Below are 23,184 nucleotides of genomic sequence, written 5' to 3' on the forward strand. Positions count from 1 at the left end.
TGCCATGAAAGAGCAAGATTAAATGAGAAAGCAAGAAACCACAAACCTTGTCTGATTCATAGGTTCCCAGTCTGCAGCTGAGGTCTGCATAGCCCCAAGCAAAAGTTTTGTTCCAGGTTGGTGGGATAAGAACCTTATTCTGTTCTACTGCAAGAATACCTTTATCTGTACATACTATTTGTCCCACAGGCTCTTTGAGTTCTATTAATAAAAACCAAAAAACAAAACAAAACAAAAAAATAAGAAATCATTACATTAGGACAAGACAGGGAAACTAACTTCATTATCTCACAGGTATGGTAAGGTAATCTCAAATATTCATACAAATCAAGCATCCTGATACCTAAGACCAAATGATATCAGTAGCAAAGCTTGGATTTTGAGGCTGCTCCCAGACATGTTGGGTGGGGTGTCACCCAGACAGGTATTCTGCAGAACTTCCCTCCAGTCCTGTGTTTCTGCTGCTACACAGAGTAATCTGAGGTACTTCTCAGAATGCAGAGGGACACAGCCCATCAATCAACCTATATCTTCAGCACCTTGCAAGCTACAGACTTAAAGGAAGGCTATAACATGCCCCAAGAGGCATGGTCTTCCTACTCCACATAAGAAATTGCCAAACAACTAAACCTCCAGAACAGACACTGGGCAGTGACAGGAGATAGCAAGAAGCAGATTCCCTGTGATGAGATAGAATGGCAGAGTGTGGCCTACCAAATCAGTTTGATGCTCCAACTCTTAAATTGATTAAAGTGACCAACTTCAAGACTTTACAAAACATTTTTTGTTTCATTCTAAGGGTAAAATTTCTACCTCAAAAACTTCTTTTAGATAAGTGTACCATTAGATAAAAGGTGGGATGTCTTTTGGTTGGCATATTGAAAATATGGTCTGCCTACTGCTGTTTTTTTTCTTTTTAACTTATTTATTTATTCTAATTTGTTATATATGACAGCACGGTGCATTTCAATTCATAGTATACATATAGAACACAATTTTTCATGTCTCTGGTTGTACATAAAGTAGAGTCACAACATTCGTGTCTTCATACATGTACCTGCAGTAATGATGTCCATCTATTTCATCGTCTTCCTACTGCTATTTGATATACTGAATATATGTAGGAAAAATAAAAAATGTAGACAAAGTTTTTTCTGCAAGTAAAATTGAAGTTACAAAATTTTGATATCTTAGAATTGACTAAATTAACAGAAGGGAGAAATATGTTTGGCTCTTTCTGATACAGAATCCAACTGGTGAAAAAAAGAAAACAGAAAAAAGAAGATACTAGAAAGCATTCAATAATTTTACACAAAAAGTATACAGTACTTACTACAAAAGACACAATTGCTAAATAACAAGTTTGCTTTTGCTGAATTAAGATTATTAAACAATGCCATCAAATCATGAGTTAACAGTTTATTTCTCATCACCTTACCTTTTATGGGTGTTAGGGAAGGCCTCAAGTTGTCTAGGTGATGGAAAAAGATCTTGTCACTCGTGGATCCTGGTGGGACTGAGATTCCTGCACTGTCTCCATTGAGTCGACTCCTCACTCGTTTTGGTGGATGAGGTTTTTTAAATAACTGTACAAAAGATGACATACTTTATAATAAAAAATACACTTATTAAGACCTTTAATATGCTAGGCATTATGTTCTTATTTAACTTAAGTTTTACAATAAACATTAGATACTACATTATCCTATTTTACATTTGAGGAAAGAAATCCAAAGAGGCTAAGAGGATTTCCAGCAAACTCATAACTCATTAAGTAGGTAAAGGACTATGATGCTAAAGCTTGATTGCTATTGTGTTCTATGTTAAGCTGAATTAACTCTGTGAAAGAACATTAATCCACCAAACTGTAGTTGATTTATAACAGTTTTCCAATTATTTTTAAAAGGCAACTGATTCTTCATAGCCCAGTACCATTCTGGGCCATTTAAGGTGGATAGACACTTTAACTGGATTAGTTCTGGCTTCCACCATGGCTTTTCTTAATGTGATTTAGCAACATGATTTTGGTGCTGTTTAGATGCTACAAATTTGCTGAAAATATGAACATTATTCTCTTCCTTTCACTTTGCAATGAAGAAAGAAAAGAAAAATCTTTGGAATTTTTGTTCAGTATTTCTACAGCTAAAAATATTAATATACGCTTAAGATTATTTTTCAAATTTAATGTAAAATTATTTTTCAAATAATGTAGATCTTCAAACGGATACAGTAGTTTCTGCTGGAAAATTAATATTTGAGAAAGCTATCTAGAAAAACTTGGATGAGCTTAGACTAAACATAAAAACAATAGCACTATGCTTCAAGAAGATGTTTTGGGTTTCTGGGGGAAAAATGACAGGAAATACGCTTTGTACAGACAAAGATAGCACTGTAGGCTTCCAGAGCGTTAAGCATTTTGTTTATGTTAGCTATGTACAGGGGCACAGAGTCAGGGTTCTTTTATCTTCTACAGATTCTGAAATTGTAAAAAAGATGCAATTTAAAGCATGCTTACAAATAAATATTTACTGAACAACTTTTATGTGAGGCCCTAACATAGAGCCCATGTGACAGCTCATACATATATAGAGTCACCATAAAATTGAGATTTTCTTAGATTGTTTACTTGAAAGTATTCTCTATTAGTCAATGGCCTGTCCTAGATGTATGTTGGTATCCAAGTCATATCTCCCAGTCTGCTGGCCTCTTATATTCCAAAGTAGCACACAAATCCTGCAGTGGTGCCATGTGTCTTTATATACATGTTCAGAACATGCATTTCCCACAGGGTATGCAACAGGGATCCTGCCTTTTAACACTCAGGAAAAAGGACAGGTTCACTTAAATAAAGATTTAATTAAAACTCTCCAACTGTGAGTACTTTATTGAAGAACATTTTGCTTGAAAAGAAACATGGTTCCTTTGGTAGGGATCAGACTACATTGTAAATGGTACAGTAGTGTCCTGCTGTCTATCTGGCTTTCCCACATACAACTGGCCATTATTCTGTGTGTTCCCAAGTGTCCACCCTGGAGATCTTTAAGTTGCTAGCCTTATAAAAAGGGATTTCAGGAGAGATATGTGAAGCAGAAACAGGGAAGACGGCCAGGGCCAAAAGTGTACAGCCCCTCGCATCTGGCACAGGATGGGGACTTGCAAGCTCAGCAGAGTCCCTCCTCTCACTGTGCTGCAGATATTCCTGCTTCTGCCTGCCCCTCATACATAGTAGAAAGAGAAGGAGGGTGCTCATTACTGTGCACAACACAGAGATCTACAGTCCTGGAGTGCTAAGGGGCACAGCTCTTGGTCTTTCCAGGTTCCAGATAGTGGTGAGAGCCGCTGGTGCATGTCCTGGGCACTGCTGTGGCACAAGTCCTCATGGCACAGCACTCTCCTCACTGTTCACTAATGTAACCCAATCATCATCTGCTCCATGAATCTCTACAGCTGTGTCCCGAGTGCTCTTCTGTCCAAATTTAGCTCCTCTGCAAAGTGCATGCACTTGTGTGTGTGTATGTGTGTTACACACACTAGCAGGGGTACCAGGGGGAACTGACTAGGCCAGAATGAACTGTAAAAGATTAATTAAATATGACCATGTCATTTTCCTCCCTAAAATCAGCACAGCTTCCCACTGGCATCAGATGAAACCCTGTCTCTGTGCACACTGTGGTCTATCAGGTCATGAGCAAGAAAACATGCCCTGTTCCAGTCTGAGTGAAAATTCTCTTAAAACATCAAAAAGTTTATTTATCTCACATAAAAGTGAGGAGAAGCAAGTAATCTAGGATCATTAATCTAATGAACAATTTTTATGATTCATTATTAACTTAGACTAAACTTAATTATTATGTGGTAATCTACCAACTATACAAATATTACGGAATGACATTGAGTCACTGCTGATAAGAAAAGAACAACCATACCTGTTTAGGGATCTGACCAAAGTTATTAATGAAGCCGATGGTGGCCGTCTCCTTCAGTGGATCATTTATATTGTAGATATCCACTTGACCCTCATAAAAAAGGTGATGGAAGACATTCACAGCTTCTACCGCAGCAGGACCCTGCTGTTTGTAGCCAAAGATTAAATCAATCCACTCATGCAGATGGGCACTCACATAATCACACTCCAAAGCCTGTAATTCCAAAACACAAGCTAGGTAAGGGGCTGGCGTTTATTACTTGCTCACAAAGTCAAGAAACCTGGCTAGTGGTCAATAGGAATTAAAATAATTAAAAATCATTATGATAATATTAGTAACTTAAGTGAATGCAAAATACACAAATCAAGGTCCTTTCTATAGCGTGATCACAACCCACTCCAGAGTGCACCCTTATTACCTCACGGTGGACTCGAATGAATTCTCGTGGGTCCCCTTTGGCCCAAGGTGGAAGGATAACATCTCCAAGCTTGGTGCCATTTTGTTTACAGCCTGCACAATTGGATACATTAAAAAGAAAATGAAAGAATGGGACAAATGTTAACTTCATTTACAGTGACAGAGAAATAGTGTGAGATTCATTACTAGAACTATCAAGTTTCACCACAGAAAAGCCCCACAGGGATCATCCACTCTGGTGTCTCCCCAAGGTTATTCCTTAGAGCATTTCCTTAAAAAGATTTGCTAAGTGCTAGTAAAACCAGGATTCTTGCTCTCAAATGTCTGCAGGAAATGCTGAGTTATACAAAATTGAACATATTCTATAAGGCCTGAAAGAGGCCTTGAAGGTAAATATGTTAATATACTTGTCCTGCTCTAAGAGGGACACCGGACACAAACTTTCTGAAATGCTATTGACTATAGGACTCCTCTTCAATGAGATCTTCCAAGAGGCTACTGTTTTGAGCCTCCTGAAGATAAATGCAGTACATGAGGTTTCTCATATTTTTGACACAAATTCTTGAGAAAGCTCTATAGAACTGAGATATACTTTGCAGTGATGGTTTTCTCTAAAGAAATGAAATTAGAATATAACTTTTTGTTGTTCTTGCATCACTTAAAAGAAAAAATATTTGGAAAGACCATAAACTGTTATTTTAAGTCACAGCCAGATAATCTCTAAAGTATTAAAGAAGTCATTTGCTATGAAATCTATTTGCATTAAAAATACACACACTCATGAACACACATTAAGTAGGATTGGTATTTAAGGAAACAGGTTCTCTTCCCCCTTCTTTTTTGGAAAAACACCAAAAAGTAATTTTAGCTTACAGTTTTCATAGGTTTAGATTATCATTGTAACAAACGACTGTAAATAGTAAAGACTTAACTCCCTGGCTTCCTAGCAGTTGATTAGATAGTAGTTCTATTATGAATTTCACACAGAAGTGAAGTCATTCAAATTTTAGAGCACAAAGTCAACTCCAAATGGAAACCAACATTTCCTTTAGAAACTTATTTTCATCATTGTTATTTGATTGTTGACATAAATCGGGTCATTATGCCACATCCCTGCAAGCACACACACCTCACACATTCCTGCCAATCCCTCTCAAATGCTCTCTTTAGTCCAAGTTTTTTGATAATGAGAAACTGGTAATAATTCTCAGGCTTCTTGAGATATAACCTACTTTTCAAGATTTTGCTATACTCCCTAAATGTTTATGTTGGAGAATTTTATTAGCACTAGCTGCATTTTAAAAATGACATACACGGAAAACAAAACCTACAGAGAAACCCTCAGTCTATTCTGCAACTCCCCCACTGTGTACATCCAGGGATGTGAGAACAAGATGGGGTCAGGGAAAACTCCCAGGTGTGTGTGTGTGTGTGTGTGTGTGTGTGTGTTTAATAATATCACTATCTTTTTTGATAGAGAGCAATGGGTGTTTAGTTTTGTTTGTTTTTCTCTTTTGAGGTGAAATTCGTACATTCCTCTGTTCTTCTAAACTATAATAACCACCAATTTGTTATGTCTCTGGATTTACCTATGAATGGGTATTTCCTGTGAATGGACCTTCTGAGGCTGGCTTCTTTCACTCAGCATGTTTTTGAGGTTCATTCATTGCTAATTTTGGACATGGAATGTCCCTCAAAGTCCTGTGTTAAAGGTTTTGTCCTAGGCTGGTGCTACTCAGAGGTCTTTTGGTCACTGTGAGAGTGCCCCTGAAGAGGAGAGTGAGACCCCAGCCCCCTCCTCTGCCTCTCTTTTCTGCTTTCTGGCCATGAGGTGAGCAGCTTTGTTCCACCACATGTTTCTATGATGGTGTGTTGCCTTACTACAGGCCCCAAAGCAATGGGGCCAATCCACCATGGACTGAAACCTCTAAAATTATAAGCTAAAAAACCCCTTTTCTCTTTATCAGTTGATTATCTCAGGTATTTATTACAATAAATGAAAAGTTAACACATCCATGTTGTAGCATTTATCAGTACTTCATTCATTGATATGGCTGAATAATCTTTCATTATATGTATGTATCACACTTTGTTTATCTATTCACACCTTGACAGACATCTGGGCTATTTCTACTATTTGGCTATTTGGAGTTCTGCCACTATAAACATGCTTGTGCAGGCATTTGTTTGAGCTCCTGTTCTCAATTCTTATATACTCAGGAGTAGAATTGCTGGTCATATGGTAATTTTGTTTAACTTTTTGAGGAACTTTCAAACTCTTTCCCACGGTAGCTGACCATTTTATGATCTCACTAGCAATGTACAAGTGTTTTCATTTTCACATCTTTGCCAGCCCTGGCTATTTTCTGATTTTCCCAGATATTTGCCACCTTAGTGGATGTGGAGTGTTATCTCATCATGATTTTGTTTTGCATTGACTAATAACTAATGATGATGAGCATCTTTTCTGTGCTTACTGGCCATATATATGGAGAAATATCTAACTAAGTCTTTTACCCATTTTTCAACAAGGTTGTTTATTTTCAGGCTGCTGAATTTTAAGAGTTGTTTATATTATATAGATCCTAGACTCTTACCAGATATCTCATTTTCAAATGTTTTCCCCTACTCCACAGGCTGTCTTTTTACTTTCTGGACAAAATCTTTGGATGCCAAAGTTTTCAATGTTGATGGAGTCTAACTTATCTTTAGTTGCTGCTTTTTTTTTTTTTTTTTTTGGATATCTAAGAATCCATTAACAAATTCAAGATCATGAAGATTTACCCTTATGGTTTCTTATGAGAGTTTTATGTTTTTAGCCTTTAAATTTAAACAGTGTTTTTGATTTTAAGAAGGAAAGATGATGTGTTATGAATGTGAATATGATAAAGATGAAAGTACATGACCTTCTTTTATTTACTTATTTTAAAAGTGGATTGTTTGGTTGGGTTTGTAAGTGGTCTGATTGAAACACTTTGCAACATAGATCATCATAACTGATTCAAAGATTATAGAAAATTCGAGGGATCTTTTTCTTTTTGCACCTCTCCGTATTTGTTTCTTTGAAAGTGGTATCTCTAGGGAATGCAGCATTCTTCAAGTGATGTTGTAAGTGAACATAAGAAAGCACTCAGGTGTACTCATTTTTAAGTACTCATGTGTACACATCTGTTTATTTTGCTTACTGACCATCTATTCCACTCCTGCCCAAGAGTGAGCTCCAGGCCCAATCAGAGTTAATGAGGACTTTTCCTAGGAATACTGAAAGTCTTACAATATTTCTTATTGAATCCCATTCCACACAGTTATACCTGCTAATGGACAGTTAATAAAAGTTAATTTTGAAAAATTTAAAAACAAAAATTATAAAATGTAAAAGATAGGAATATTTCCCTGTTAATGAAAATTTGGAGGTAAGATGGTAATGATTTATATGCTTAACTCTTAAAAACAATAAATGTAGGGTATATTAAAAAAAAAGTACAAAATGTGGCAGAAATATTCTAAAGTACAAGCAATGGAATTCTGATATGTTTTAAAAGAAATACTCAAAAGCACAGATCATTCAAATTGTATTCTAAGAAACTCTAAACAAAGTCAAATTTATTTCTTCTAACTGCCAAGAATATAAGAGACACTACTGATGAAATTTCTCTCCTTTTTATAAATGGTGATTTTATACTGTTTTTCTACAAAATAGGATCTAACAGGATAAAGAAAAGGGATTCATTTAAAGTTTTTGAAATTTGATTTTGAAACACATTAAAACAAAAATACCTCAGGCCACACACACACACGATTAGAACAATACATAAAAATTTAGATTCTTGACTACTAATGGGTTTCAATGGTCATAATTTTCAAAACTTAACTTTACGACTGTTTTCACTAGAACAACAAAATTCTAAACGTCTGATGTAATCTGTTTCAATTTATAAATGTCTCTAGAACGCTAGGTTTGAAACAGCATTTTGGGGGAATAAACGTGCTTTTTAAAATATTTAATTACATTCATCCAATTATAGTAAATAATAGCAACTAACAGTATAAGGAAATCTTTTCTTGTTAATGCATGGGGCAGACAATCTTCAGAAGTGACTTGTTTCTACTATTCTTTGCCTGGCTAACATTCCTAACACAGCTCTACGTACCTAGATCAAAGTTGTTGGAATTGAACAGGAATTCTGGTAAGTAAAAAAATTCTGGGATAAGTTCTTTTACGTCTGCCATGTTGTGCTTTGATGCTGAATACCAGGCCTCGCGCACACTGTGAAACATCCGGTCAGCCAGGTCAAAGTGGCCACCCTGTGGGCAGAATGAGAAGGCACCTCTCTATTAGAGAACCATTCCCACCTCACAGCTTCTGTCAAGTTCAAGGGCTTAAAAACCTCAAATATGTTTGGTGACATTTCAATCTCGCATCATCCTATGTTAAATACATGAAACTTAAAATCACAAAAGAAAACCTAGTCTCTTTGGAGTACTCCTTACAAAGGATGCTCAATAGATTGGTTTTATAATCAAAGTGAAATATAAATATAAAGATTTTTAAAAAGTCATTTAAAAATATTAGTTTTTAGACAGGACAAGACTGTAAGGAAATATAAATACTTCCATAATTTGATGATGCCCTTCTAAGAAAGAAGGTCTAATGTAAACCATTTATAGTTGGAAATATTCAAGTTATTATACATATACTTGGCTAATTTTAGAAATTAACATGACAATTCAATCACATGTGGTTGAACTGGGAATTAGAATTAAGTGGAGAATTAGGAAAGGTGATAGGAAAGTTACAGGTTGATGAAACAAGTTGAAAGACAAAAGGGTCTTTTGCGGCCTCATAGATACACTACCTTCCTTCTCCAGTCACACTGGTCCCTGTGTGTTTTAATGAACATGGTATTTACTGTGAGAAAATGCCAAAGCCCATGACAGCTAAGACTTGCCCCAGCCTGGCCTCTTTCCTTTCTCACTTCATCCCTTGTGACTCTCATATTTGCTTACTCCATTCTGAACACAAGGGCCTCCCTGCTATTTCTCCAAACACATCAGGCACACACCTTCTTCTGAGGCTCTGGCTCTATTTCTACTCAGAGCACACCTCCCTCAGGTGTATGTAGGAGTAACTCCTTCTCCTCACTGAGGTTTTTGTTCAGAGGAGGCCTACTCCCATTACTCCATTTTAAGCCCTTTCCCTCCCCACTTTACCTAATGTATATATATTTTCCTGATACCTTTAATCATACTCTAAAACACTTTACAGATTACTCATTCATTATGTTTGGCTGTCTCTCTCAACTGAGGTCTAGAAACTCCATAAGGCATCTTTCTTCACTGACAGTCTTCCAAGTACCTGAAACAGTGCCTAACACATAGTAGGCATTCAGTAAATACTTGATGACTGAATGAAAGAGAATGCAATTATAATCAAGAAGACACCAAATGAGTTAGGATATATCACTCTTTTTAGGTCCAGCAAAATTCTATTTAAATCTGTTTGACTACTTTGCTACTAAAACTTCATAGGCTTCTATAAGGCAAGACAATGCATTTTAAAGGAAAGAAGACTTGAATAGAATGGTCAAATTCCAAATTTAGGTTTTACCTGTAGCCTTAAGAATATCTGTGTGAAAGGCTCCATCCTTACAAGGTATGAGGCTACGATCATTGCAGATGAATAGTGGGTTCCATAGTGGTACGCTGGGGTTTCTCCTGTTCCAGATGTTCAAGCATAATAGAAAACAAAGAGGAAATATGAAAAATAAAATTGATATTAATCAACAGACTTGGAAATGCTAGCAAATGTGTTTGTGAACTGTTACACTAAATGTAGTTAGCTATTGGCATTTGTAGCAGGAAAACTTCACAAAGACACCACTGTTCCCTCACTTAATGTCTTTGGCAATAATCCAAAGTAAGTATAATTCAATGGCTGGTTCTCAAAGCTTATTGTTAAAGAGCTAATCCTTAACAGCAAACCAGCTTCACTAGAGGAGAACACTGATTTATAGCTAATTTTTATCAGGTTCTGGCTTTGCAGTTATGTATTTTTATATATAACCTTTTTGGCAAAAAGGGAGGAAAGTGGAAAGAATCCAGACACATACACTAATAGGCTCAGGGTTTCTCCCCTTTGTTTGGTCTATTTGAAGTGAAAACACAATAAACATTAAACACAATAAATAACAAATGAATCATTTAATTAAAGAAAGCAGTTAATTTCTTTTTGTTAAATGCAAAAGGATTTCAAAAAGTCCTTCAATAAAATTAAAAGAAAGCCAATAAATCAAAATGTATTTCTTGGACTAAATATGATTAGAGACAGGGGCAGATTATGATGGGAAGTTTCTGCCAAAGGCAAAGCAGACACTCAGGTTTTGGCTGGTACTCTCAGGTTTTGGTTGGTACTCTGAAGAACTTGCTATAAATGCCTCCTAGGCATGGCCATAACAGCATGCAAAAATCTGATTTTTCTACTCTAATAATTTACATATATATAAGTGTATATATACACCATATATAATGATATGTAAGTAACTTGAGGAAGACTTCAAATCTGTCAGATCATTAAATAAAGGCCTATTTTTGAATCTTAGGTACAAGGTCCAGTGACAAGAAAATGTTACTTACCATTAGGATCCTCCCAGTCTTTATAACGCTTCTTATACTGAGCTAACCGTTCATCTGTTTGTGCTCCCATTGGCTTAGCCAGGTTTCTAAATGTCTTGGGATTAGTAAGATCTACCTCCTAAAACACAAAACAAAACCCAACGCAAGTTACTAGAACTCTGTATTCTGACCAACTTTGATACAGTGGCTGTAGTGGACAATGATGATTTATAAATGCATTTGTTGGATGAACAGGCAAAATGGACTCCAAAACCATGCTGCGTGTGGTGTTTCTCCACACTTTGCAGTCAGGCACATGGCATTTTGTTAACTGACTCAGTTTGAAGACAACTGCTTTGGAAGGCATTCAGGATCCAGACTTTGGGGAGGGGAAAAAAGAAAAAAAAATGTTTCCAGTTCTTGCCAGCAGGAGACTGTGGACACAAGAGCTGTAATTCTTCATTATCCTCTGTCACCCGTATCACCTGACAACTCTCCTCTCAGTGCCCCACTCCCTGGTGCCCAACAGCTTTACTTCTGAGTATTTTCTTTTTAGAAGGATCTAGAAGTGATATTAGCTGAAGCACTCAGTAGCTCCTTCCTTTTAAAAAACATCATCATACCAGATCAAGTGACTTCCAAATGAGGTGGACTTTTTGAGACTACCAGAGATTATTTTAAAAGCTCATCTCTAGCTGATCTAAATCACTTATGTAAAAGGAAACCAATATTTACTCCCTGAGTGCTTTAAAGGTAGAAATTTGAAATATGTGCCTGTGGAATTTTCAATATGTGTCCTTTTTAGAGGACATCATGACAGACTTGTATTTTAAAAACCTTAGGAAGGGGAAACTGATTCACTCTGATCAGTGTAAGTCAAGTTATTCCATTTTTCCTCTTCAAGTCTACATGAAAAGTATCTCAATTATAGTTAGTTCAATAAACACTGAAGTGTACACTAAGTAACAACCATTGTTCTAGGTGTTGGGATTTGAGGAGATATATAGGATGACTATGTCTTCAGGACCTTACAATTGAATAAGGTCAAATAGCCTGACTACAATACACTGTGAAAAAAAGTACCATGATTAAAAAGGGGAAGAAATTGCCATGACACCCAACTGCAAGGCAGTGTGGGAATAGAAGCAGAGGACAGGGAGAGCAAAGGGCTCCCCTTCACAGAGGTGATGTACGAGTGTGTCTGGAGAGGTGCAGTGATGGTGGCAAGGTGTATCTCTAGGTGGAGGAAAGATATAAGATGTATGGTGGAAAATTCCAGGCATGGGAAAGCTACTGAGGAACATTAAGGTATTTCAGGAGTGCAGTTCTGGGAGAACACTAGGGCTATATAGAAGCTATCTGGAAAGGCTACTGAGGCTGCTAACTCAGTCTCTGAATCTTTTTAAACAAGAAATGACTTGATTAGATTTATGTTTCTGAATCTGGATGGAGTGAGGGAAGAGAACATCAAAGCAGGAATCCAGTCAGAAGGCTGTTGTGATCGACCTAAAATGAGACATAAACAATATTGATGAAGGAAGATGCTAAAAGGTGTTTGAAAGGTAGACCTCCTCTGCCACAGCGTGCTACTTCCTGAGATGGGGATATGGGGAGTAAGGATTGGAACTATACCTGGAACATCAGGACCAGAATTAAAGGTTTAGTAATGTTCTTCTTAGATAGTTTGATACAGTCCTCACTCCCTCCCCATAAAAATGCATTATTTATGAACTTCCTGCCCCCTTTAAATCTCTATTTTCTTCTATATTTCCTTGGATAACTTAAAGAAAAAAGTTTCATTTTATCCATCTTTACTCTTGACTTCCTCTTCTCCATAATTACATTATTCACCCAAATATGTATAGATATGCATATTAACTATACATGCCCTATAGGGATTCACACATCAAATGTACTCACACCCATGAAGGTAGGGTTGACTTCTGTTCTTTCATTACATTAAAATTTTCTGAGGACAGAAGCTTTCTTCTTTTTCCCTAATATGATGATGTATAAAAATTCTGACAATACAAGCAGTTCTTATTCTGATGAATGAAAAGGTCCAATGAGTTTCTTAATTTTAGGAGTAATTAATCTTTTTTTTTTTTCCTTTTCTTGTTTGTCTATCAAGGGCCAAGCTTCTCTTTTTTTATCCTGTTACTAGTTCATTTCAGAGCTAATCAGGTCTTGGTAAGACAGAAGGCGAAGGAAGAGAGGAAAGATAACATTTCTATTTATCTTCATACTGACTTTTATCCCTAAGTCGTGTACATGCTTAATTGTTAGAAATGTTCTCCCAAGACTTCTTAGAAAAGTACACAAAAATTTGTTTTTCATGGCAGGAATATTTTGAAGAAGAGTCACTTCACAAATATTTATAGAAACAATTCAAACTACACAATGGTTTTGACATTAACTAATGGAAACCATTAGTTAATGCTTAAGAAAAGTGAATGGGCATGTGAATTAATGCTCAACACCCCCAAGTGGATCAATTATTTAAATCTTTTATATTGTATGTCCAAATTAAAACACTACTCATCCTCTTGAAGTAAATGCCTGTACCTACAGAGAACACTAAACTACAAAGTAAATAAGATATTTGGGCAAGTGCATTATCTTTAAATTTTTTGGGGGGGAATGTATTTCACTTAGGCAAAGTGATTTGAGATTTACCTCTGAGTCGTAATCTGCGAGGATCCAGGGAAAGACAGGATACTGCATGAGATCATTGTATGATCTGCCAGCCAAAGTGTTCAAGTGCATCAAATACTGGAAGTTGCTGATTTCACCTCTCTTGGAAAATATAATAAAGATTCATTTTACAGCAGTCAATTATTTATACTTGGTTCACTTTTTAAAAGTTTATATGCAAATGAGGTACAGATAGTTGGTTTTTAATAGATTTCAGAGTATCAAAACAATTTTTTTCCCCTAAAAAAACAAAAAGACAATTTTCTCTATGGTGTACATCTTCTTCATACAGCCAAAAGTTGTATGACTTAGATCCTTGACCTAAAAAATTACTGAGGAAATTTATAGTCACTAACTTACCTCCCATCTCTGAGTCACAGACTTCTCTCCAACCAATGTGCTAAGCAGCCCAGATCTAAAAAATTACCACAGAATAAAATAAATTGCAGGTAATACAGTTTTAAATCTCAGCAATTATAGAATTTAAAATTTGGGGTCAGCTGGTACAGGAATTTTTCAAAGTACAGGGGAACTACTAATGGGTCATAAAATCATTTTAGAGGGTTATGATAAGAATTTTAAAATATGAATAACATGCAATGAACTGAAGTAAAAGAATATCAGAAGTCATGACATATACTAAGGGAAAGTGTTTTCTGTATTAATGATTCAATTGTATGTACTGGATAGTGATATCACAAAAATAAATAAATAAATAAATAAATACACACACACTTTAAAGTGTAGAGGTCATGGACAAAATATCTGGAAAAAAATTGATCTAATCCAACTTTTCTACTTTTTATTATAATCCCACATAAACAGATCCAAAGACATTAATGGTATAATTGAAATTATGCAATATTTTATGCATAGTAGGTACACATTATATCTCTTTTTTTAATATTTATTTTTTTAGTTGTTATTTGGACACAATATCTTTATTTATTTATTTATTTTTATGTGGTGCTGAGGATCGAACCCAGGGTCTTGCATGTGCTAGGCGAGCACTCTGCCGCTGAGCCACAATCCCAGCCAAGTGTATCTCTTAAGAAATATTGAGTAAGTGAATGAAAATATGAATATTTTATGAGAGGAAATTAATTGATGTTCAGGTCATTTAAAATTTATATATGGCTTTTTTGATAGCAAATTTTCTTAGAATACTATCAAGCCGTATTTAAAATTCATCAGCTTTATAATACTAATAACTAATAACTGGTCAAGGACAGGGGTTGTGGCTCACTGGCATAGAGCTTGCTTTGCACATGTGAGGCACTAGGTTTGATCCTCAGCACCATATAAAAATAAGTAAACAAAACAAAGATACTCTGTCCATTCATAACTACCAAATATTAAAAAAAAAAAACTGGTCAAGGCACTAAAAAGTAAAGTATTTAACTATGTTCTTTATTATCTGAAAGGGAACCAGCAGATTTGTAAGCCTTAGGTCATAGACACATCTAGCTCAATAGGACAAAACACCACTTTCTACTTCTAGATGAATTCTTTTAAGCAGGCAAATTGAAGATGCAGGATAGTCTCTCTGGAAGAAGTTATGATCACTCCTCAGTTTTGTAAGACAGAAAACAACTAAAAAGGAAGAGTGAAGTAAGGAAAACATTTCTGCTTCTGACCTCTGATCTCTTAAAAGTTCTTTAAGAACTACTAACTCAGCATAGAAGGTAGTAAGAATTAAGGAATATCAAGTTTAAGATAATTTTAGCAGGTAAAAGTAGTAGCATTTTGCTTACTTCAAAAGCAGTTTCCTTAAAGCAAACTGAGGCTTTAAAAAAAGTAGGAGAAAAAAAAGCCTCAATTAACTTTTTACTTTCTGTATTTATGTTAACACCATGACAAATGATTTGGGACTGAACATGTTTCTGAGGTTAACAAAAACTTTTATCTTGAGTACCTGTGTTTGCTGAGTAAACAAAAATAAAAGCAACAACTTTAAGAGAAATACATTAATTTAATGTAATTAGATGTATAAGTATTGGAATAAAATTTTATTTACAAATTACAGAATATTTAGTAAAAAAAAAATTGTTTTTTAAAATTTGAGTACTGGGAACCAAACCCAGGGCCTCCTATATGCTAGCCAAACACTGTACCACTGAGCTACATATCCAGTCCTTCTAATAAATTTTTAAGTCATTTTCATGCATACTGTAATAATTATAGTTTTCAACACAAAAGAACTGTATGGCTCCTTTTCCAGTGAATGCAAAGACATACCAGTGACTGAATAACTGCAAATAGAGCTAGATATATGAATTCTTGAAAAGGGTATCTCATTCAGAGAGACTTACTAAGATTAAAAGCAACTTTAATAGCACAAAGGAACCAACGACAGGTCTGAATATATAACAATATAAATTTTAATTAATTATTACTTCTGGTACTGAGGACTGAGCTATGTCCCCAGCCCCCCCCCCCCACTTTTTAATATTCTTTTAGTTGTCAATAGGTCTTTATTTTATTTATTTATATTCAGTGCTGAGAAACCCAGGGCCTTACACATACAAGGTGCACACCCTACCACTGAGCCATAACCCCAGCCCCCCAGCTCTTTTTATTTTATTTTAATCTTAGAACAAGGTCTCACTAAATTGCAGAGGCTAGTCTTGAACTTGGGATCTTTCTGCCTCAGCCTCCTATTTAACTAGGAATATAGGAGTGCTCCAACCCCACATATCCTGACAGAAGTTTAAATTTAAATGTCAGAGAGCAAAAGAGAAAGGAAAGTTGGCAATTTGTCACAAATAGGTGAAGCAAAGGAAAAATAAATACTTTATTACAGAAAAACACCTCGTAAATTGATAATAGGAACTCAAAGGAAAAATGGGCAAAAGATTTGTGTGATTTTCAATGATTAGAATGATAAACATATACGGAGTTCAAGCTTGTTAATAATTAAACATATATCTAAAAATGAGAATGAATGTTAAACCAGTAAGATTTTAAAAATTAACATACAAATCTGGCAAGTATTATAGGGACAAAGCAAACCTGTCTAATAATGGTAGAAAATAAACTCGTATAATTATTATGAATATCAGAATCAAGAGCCTTAACATTCATAAACTTTATTATACTAAAAGGGACTCTATCCTACAAAATAATGAGGAATCACATTTCTAGTATCATAATAAGAAAATCCATAAAGACAAAATATCCAGAAAAACCAGAGTGATGGTACACACTTATAATCCTAGTGACTAAGGTGGCTGGGGCAGAAGAATTCCAAGTTCAAGGCCAGCTTAAATAACTTAGTGAGACCCTCAACAATCTAGTGAGATCCTGACTCAACATAAAAAAAGGAATGAGGATGTAGCTCAGTGATAAAGTGCTCCTGGGTTCAATATAAAATACCAAACCAAACAAAAAACCCAAGATGTTTTATACATCTGATGAACAGGTTAAATAAAATAAAATTTATGAATAAAATTTATGCTTCTGAAGACTTTTTTAAAGATGGGGGAAATATTTAAATATAGCACTAAATAGAAGCAGAATAAATACTTGTATTCAAAGTACAAATTCAAGTGTATGCCTAACAACATATGTATCCTAAAAGATTAGAAAGGGTACTGATAAAAATGTGTGCAATAATTTGAATAAGTAATTACGTATGTTTTTCTTTCTTTTCCTTCTAGTTTCCAGTATTTAAAACATTTCTACAACCACCATGGGCTATAGAAACACTATTAAATAAGTTAAATTTTACTCTCCAGATACAAGTCATCTTAAATTTATGATTAACTAAAATGTGCAAGAAGCTCACCACCTACCCCTGCTCCACACTAGTGTTCGGCCGCTGCCCAGACACAGATTCTGAACTGTCAGTTAGAGATGGCACTACTGCCAAAAACCTGGAAAATTTAGAAACAGATAAAATTGCAAATGAAGTCTCAGTGACAATCTAATGAAAGCTTAAAAATGGATGATTCATGTACATCTCCATTACTGCAATGACCCTCCCATTTCCCAGGAAAAGGGAATAGATAATAATTAAAACACAAAATATAAAGGTCCACAGCAGATTTTAGCCTTTTACTTGTGCTGTCATGACACCCAATGGGTTTTAAAATTGATTTTCAGGAACTGAGTCACCTTGATAATATTTAATGAGGGAATTCAACTGAATATTCACATGATGGTAGATAATGATGATAGCTGAACAAATGATAAAAAAGGGACTTCACTAAAGAAATGAAGATACATAAAGACATAACTTTTATGTGATACCATAAGAAACTTTTTCTCAGAGCTGCTCTCATGTCAATATAATTTTTTTAAAGGCAAAAGAGAACTATGGGAAAATTCCTGGAATGGCTGTGGATCATGAATGTCACATATGCACAGATATTTCTCTTTACTGCAGCTTATAATCATGAGGAATAAATAACTTCCTAGTATCAGCTTTAGAAACTGACAAGATAAATAAGCAAAAGTGAATCTCAGTCACTTTCCTTAACTGTTCTCCTATGTGAACAGAATTCTAGATTACTAATCAATAGTTCTAGGCACATTGTTTGAAGAACACATTTCACATGTGTTCACAGGTAATATTACTATAGTCCTCCCTTATCTGCAATTCTGCTTTCCACAGTTGCAGTTACCACAGGTCAACTGTGGTCCCAAAATATTAAATGGAAGATTCTAGAAATAAACAATTTATAAGCTTACACATCTTTTATTATAATATATTATTATAATTGTTCCAGTTTATTTTAGTTATTGCTATAATTCTCTTATTGTGCTTAATTTGTAAATTAAACTTTATCACAAATATGGATGTATAGCAAAAAACCAAAGAATATGTAAGGCTTTAGTTTCATTTACAGTTTCTGGCCTCTGAGGAATATCCTGGAATGTATCCCTGTGGGTAAGTGGGCACTACTGTACTGTCCAGCAATGATATGCAGTGCTACATGATATTAGTTATCCTGCATGGAAGTTATTTAAACACAAATGCCAGGACCTATTTCACCCTTCAAAAAGTAAGAGAAGTCTCTTATCTCTGTGATCAGTTCATGAAAGTATTATTGCTTGCATATCCATCATTATCTTTATGTACCACAATCACATACTATTTTCTTTAAAAAAGTAAAATTTAAATATAGGATGATAAAGATAAAATATGCTTAGATTAGATCAATAGCTTTATTTGACTATGCTACTTTTAAAGGAATAAAGGTATCCAATTTCCCTTCCAAGGTCAGAGAAGAGCCTCATGTGAATATAATTTCTAGGGTAACTCAGTCCCTGCACATAATAGCAATGAAAGGTACTGTCTTCATTTTGGCGAACGAAGGAAGCCTTAAGCTAGTATCATCCTTTTATATTTAAAGACATAAGACTTAGAGCTAAAAGTAACTTATGATAATCTCTACTGTAAGGATGGAAAAATGGTATTTCCCAATAGAATTCTATCATTCTAAAAACTAGTTAGAAGGATCAAGTTTTAAGAGGCTGGCAGAAATGAAACAAACATATTCTTCAAAGATGCTGATTCCCTGATCTATATTCTAGATTTTTTTAAAAAAAACTAGCTAAACTGGTTGGTGATAGTTTCCCCCCACCTCTTCCCATGATGGCATACAAAGTATTCCTACTAAACCTGACCTTTGGTAGACTTTGTTCCGAATTCCTTTTTGGAAAGCAAGGAGATAATTTCGCCCATCACCAGAGAAAACTTCAACTGCAATAGGCTGAAATGATCAGAGAGAAAAACATTAGGATAAAACATATCATAAATAAGATTATATATAATTTTTTACATTTCTACAGTGTTAAAGAAATTAATTTCTTGACTGAAGAACATTTTGGGAGTCATGAATTCTTTGTAGACTAAACTACACAATAAAAGATTTTTCTTATTCTACACAATTTATTTAGAAAAACTTTGAAAATAGAATGAAAAACAAAGTAATTATAAAATTATAAATTTCTAAAATTATAGTGGAAGAAATAATGATTTTTATGTTAAAAGACTGTTGGAAGCTGCTAATAAATTGTGGGCTTGTCTAAGCCATGTCTAAGTGGAGGCTGCCCCTCGGAGAACTCTTGCTGTAATCTCACCAATCTGAGACAGCTTCGTTGCCTTGGCAAATCTCCTCCTCAAAGAGAATTGTGTGACATCACAGAATTTATTGGCTTAGACAGTCCTATGTTCAAAGGCAACTCCCTGGAAGTAGAGAGAGATACCAGTGCCCCAACTAGCCTTGTGGGGCCAGCTGCCTGGAGGAGGAAGAATTACTGGGCAAGTGATAAGTCCCCAACCAGGCCAACTTCCACACAGCCTTTCCTTCTTGTTTACCTTGAAGAACTCCTCCTCACAATAAATTACTCTGGAGTGTTTCAAACAGGCTTCCCTTTGTTAGAATCAGACCCATCAGGTCTTTTCACCTGTCAAGCCCCTGCTTTAAAAAATATTTTCTGCGTCTTCTACTTTATTTCTTGATATAACTTTTTCAGACTTTCATTTCCAGCTAACCCACAACTCCAAGCGTTATTATTCCCTCCCCAACCAGGCCTCAGGTGACAAAAGACAATTAAAATGTTGATTTAGAAAACTTCAGGGAAAGATGAACCAGAAAGATAACACATTTTAGGTTGCACTTAAAAAGGGAGAGGTACATTATACGGAGTTATGCACTCATGTGACCTGAGCTTGTCTAAAGAATAATGTGGACTCTATAGAGAATTTTAACAGCACATATCAGTTTAAAAATATCTTCCAAACAAAGACACCTAACAAAATGTTTAGTACCACTAAATCATCTCACCTGTAGGAGATACCTCCTTTTATGAACTTCCTTGATATCCTCATATGCAAAAATGCTGCATGTTCTCTTGAGTTGACTGGGCCCTTGCCTGGCTCCTCTAGGGATAATTGGTTCATGCATACTATAAGCAGCAGAGAGAAAGGAAATAAATAAATAAAAAAAACTAGGAAGAAATAAATTCACTGCTCAAAAAGGGTGTACTATTTTTAATAAATGAATAAGAAGGGGAACAATATCAGAATTTTCAGTTAAAGGTATGTTTTAAAAGAATAATTTGTTAGCTATCTGGCACACACACAAAAAAGCCCCTTTGATGAATATAATTTTTAAAATTCTCTTAATATTATCAGGATCAACTTTTCACAAACTTTTGGCACTCCAAAAAGTTTAAATTTCTTTCAAAATCAGAACAAAACCTAGGTAAAGAAGATGTTTTAATATATATATTTTTACATCAATAGTCACAAAACATGATTTTTAATATTTCCATATGATGCTGGGCCCTGAAAGTCAGAATGCAGCTCTTGACTGTTTAAGAAAGTAATTATTTTAAGTATGAACTACAGAGACCATGTCTGTATATCACAGTATTAAGTATTCAACATGTTAAAGGAAAGGGAAAAGCTTATGGTTTGTCCAAGGCTTTAGCTTCTTTTCTTCCTCTGGCTTAGTGTTCTGAGTTTTCTGTTTACCCACTATCATCTATCCTGGCACTAGCACCAGAAAATCTGGACAATGGATGAACCTCAGCTTTCCCTGCTTGAGCTTCTGGCATGCTGCTTCTATGATACTCTGGAATACTTTCATTTATAATAGCATCTGGAGCCACCTGCATTTTTCTGCACAACTTTGTATGTACTGACACTTAGAAAACTAAACAATCTACAAATTCAGAATAAATTTATAAGTACATAGATTGGAAGATAGGTAACTTGGTGTACAATGCTATTAAGGCACAGAAATAAAATTTAGTTTTCATTTTCATGAGGTAAAATTTTTTAATTACCTTGACAAAACAGAATTAGCCCTGAGAATATGTAATCTCTCTCACAGTCTCTCTCTCTCTCTCTCTCTCTCTCTCTCTCTCTCACACACACACACACACACACAAATTGAGAGGTAATATTCTATAGAATACAGTTTTTGTATTAAAAGGAAAATATACAAATATATTTTCTGTCTTACAAAGATAGTTGCATTTTGTGTCTCTTCATTCATTTACTTACTTTGGAGGTAAAGTTTCAATATCTCTTATTTCCCTCGTTGCTGTCATGGTAAATCCATCAATCACATAAAAGTGTTCTTTACCAAAAAGTAGCAGCCCCTCACTGGTATCTAGGCCCTGGACTCGAGCACAACGGTACATATGCTGGATCTATGAAGCAAGCCACAAATATTCTTTAATGTAGCTTTTAAAGAAAGTCCAGATAACTTATTTCTTCTTCTTTTTGCTTATTCTGTTATAGTAGTGTGTGAGTTAAGCACAGTAAATCTGAGTTTAAGCATTAAGAAGAATCCACCTAAGATTATAGTCTTTTTGCAAGTGACTTCAGTAAAAGCAAACAACCATTCATTCACATCATCCACCATGCATGTATTCCACCTGTGCCCTCTATTGTTTCTAGTATTCAGTGAGAGACTGAATATGAACATGTGTACTGGCATATTATGTATTAGGTTCTACAAGTGAGAAACAAGTTAGGTGAGGTCTCTGCCATCCTGGAGCAGATACAAGAAGCTTGGCATTCATGGTAAGGAGATCAGGACAAGATGTGCCCTTTGTGAGAAAAGATGATACGGAGTATGAATGGTCTGCAGGGCCTATGAACTCTGGGTAAATTCCCAGTCTTTTCATTTCACAGTTGTAGATTTGGTCAAGTTCTCTAATTTCTCTGAATATCTGTGTTTTCATTTATAAATTTCTAATCCACATCATTGGCTTGTTTTGAAACTTATGTGAGATCATGTACATAGCCATGTTAGGAATTTCTGGCTGTCCTCTCTTCCACATAGTTCACTTTCCTCTTTTTCCATAACACTCCCTGGGACTGCAACTGGAATTTGTCCTAATTTACTCCCCACCTGGATCTTGCCTCCCTGGCAGACTGTTGTGCCATTGTAAAAAGTCAAACTTGGCAGAAGTTCTATTTTCCTCCTAGGAGGAGGAATTACTAAATCTCTCAATGTAAGCATTGTTTTCTTTTCAAAGGGCAATATCTAATTCTTAGTAAAAATTCTTTCTTGTTTAAACTCAGTTCAACAAGAATCAAAGGAAAAAAAATCAGCAACTAAATCAGAGTCAAACAAATGTCAAATAAATGTCAGTTTGAATACACTTGCTATACTATTCAAACTTAAAGCAATCAGAGCGAAAGTTGTATTCATGAGATTAAATAATTTTTTAATGAACAGAGAATAAAAAGTTGACTGCCAGAGGTTGCAGGGACAAGAATGGAAGAGCAAAGATGCTGATCAGAGGGTAAATAATTATATCTAAACTGGAGGGTTAGCTCTAGTGATCTGCTACTGCACTACTCAGTGGCCAAGGTGAATAACAGTGCATTAGATATTCCAAAATTGCTAAAGTAGATTTAACATTTTCACCATGCACAAAAATTATAAATTGGTGAAGGGATGGATATGTTAGTTAGCTTGATTGAATCTTTTTATAATATTTTTAGACCCCTCCTAAATATCATATTGTATTCCATAAATGTATAAAATTAGTCAATTAAAATATA

The 23,184-nt window shown here is 35.2% G+C and overlaps 1 protein-coding gene across 6 annotated transcripts in view; it reads right to left on the reverse strand.

The window, feature by feature from the left end:
* The window catches only part of Wdfy3 (WD repeat and FYVE domain containing 3), a 250,018-nt gene that overhangs the window by 20,008 nt on the left and 206,826 nt on the right, over nt 1-23,184 (reverse strand). For all 6 annotated transcript variants that reach the window (XM_027939797.3, XM_071614400.1, XM_071614398.1 and 3 more), the window contains 13 exons: nt 21,670-21,818; nt 20,444-20,564; nt 19,281-19,366; nt 17,444-17,524; nt 14,010-14,064; nt 13,632-13,751; nt 10,977-11,094; nt 9,952-10,058; nt 8,495-8,648; nt 4,345-4,436; nt 3,927-4,139; nt 1,439-1,586; nt 47-201 (listed from right to left, as the gene is read on the reverse strand). In XM_027939797.3, coding sequence (XP_027795598.2) covers nt 47-201; nt 1,439-1,586; nt 3,927-4,139; nt 4,345-4,436; nt 8,495-8,648; nt 9,952-10,058; nt 10,977-11,094; nt 13,632-13,751; nt 14,010-14,064; nt 17,444-17,524; nt 19,281-19,366; nt 20,444-20,564; nt 21,670-21,818 — 1,599 coding nt within the window. The remainder of the gene's footprint in view (nt 1-46; nt 202-1,438; nt 1,587-3,926; nt 4,140-4,344; nt 4,437-8,494; nt 8,649-9,951; nt 10,059-10,976; nt 11,095-13,631; nt 13,752-14,009; nt 14,065-17,443; nt 17,525-19,280; nt 19,367-20,443; nt 20,565-21,669; nt 21,819-23,184) is intronic.

This window comes from Marmota flaviventris, chromosome 7 (genome assembly GCF_047511675.1).
Source record: "Marmota flaviventris isolate mMarFla1 chromosome 7, mMarFla1.hap1, whole genome shotgun sequence".
Taxonomy (NCBI): Eukaryota; Metazoa; Chordata; class Mammalia; order Rodentia; family Sciuridae; genus Marmota; species Marmota flaviventris.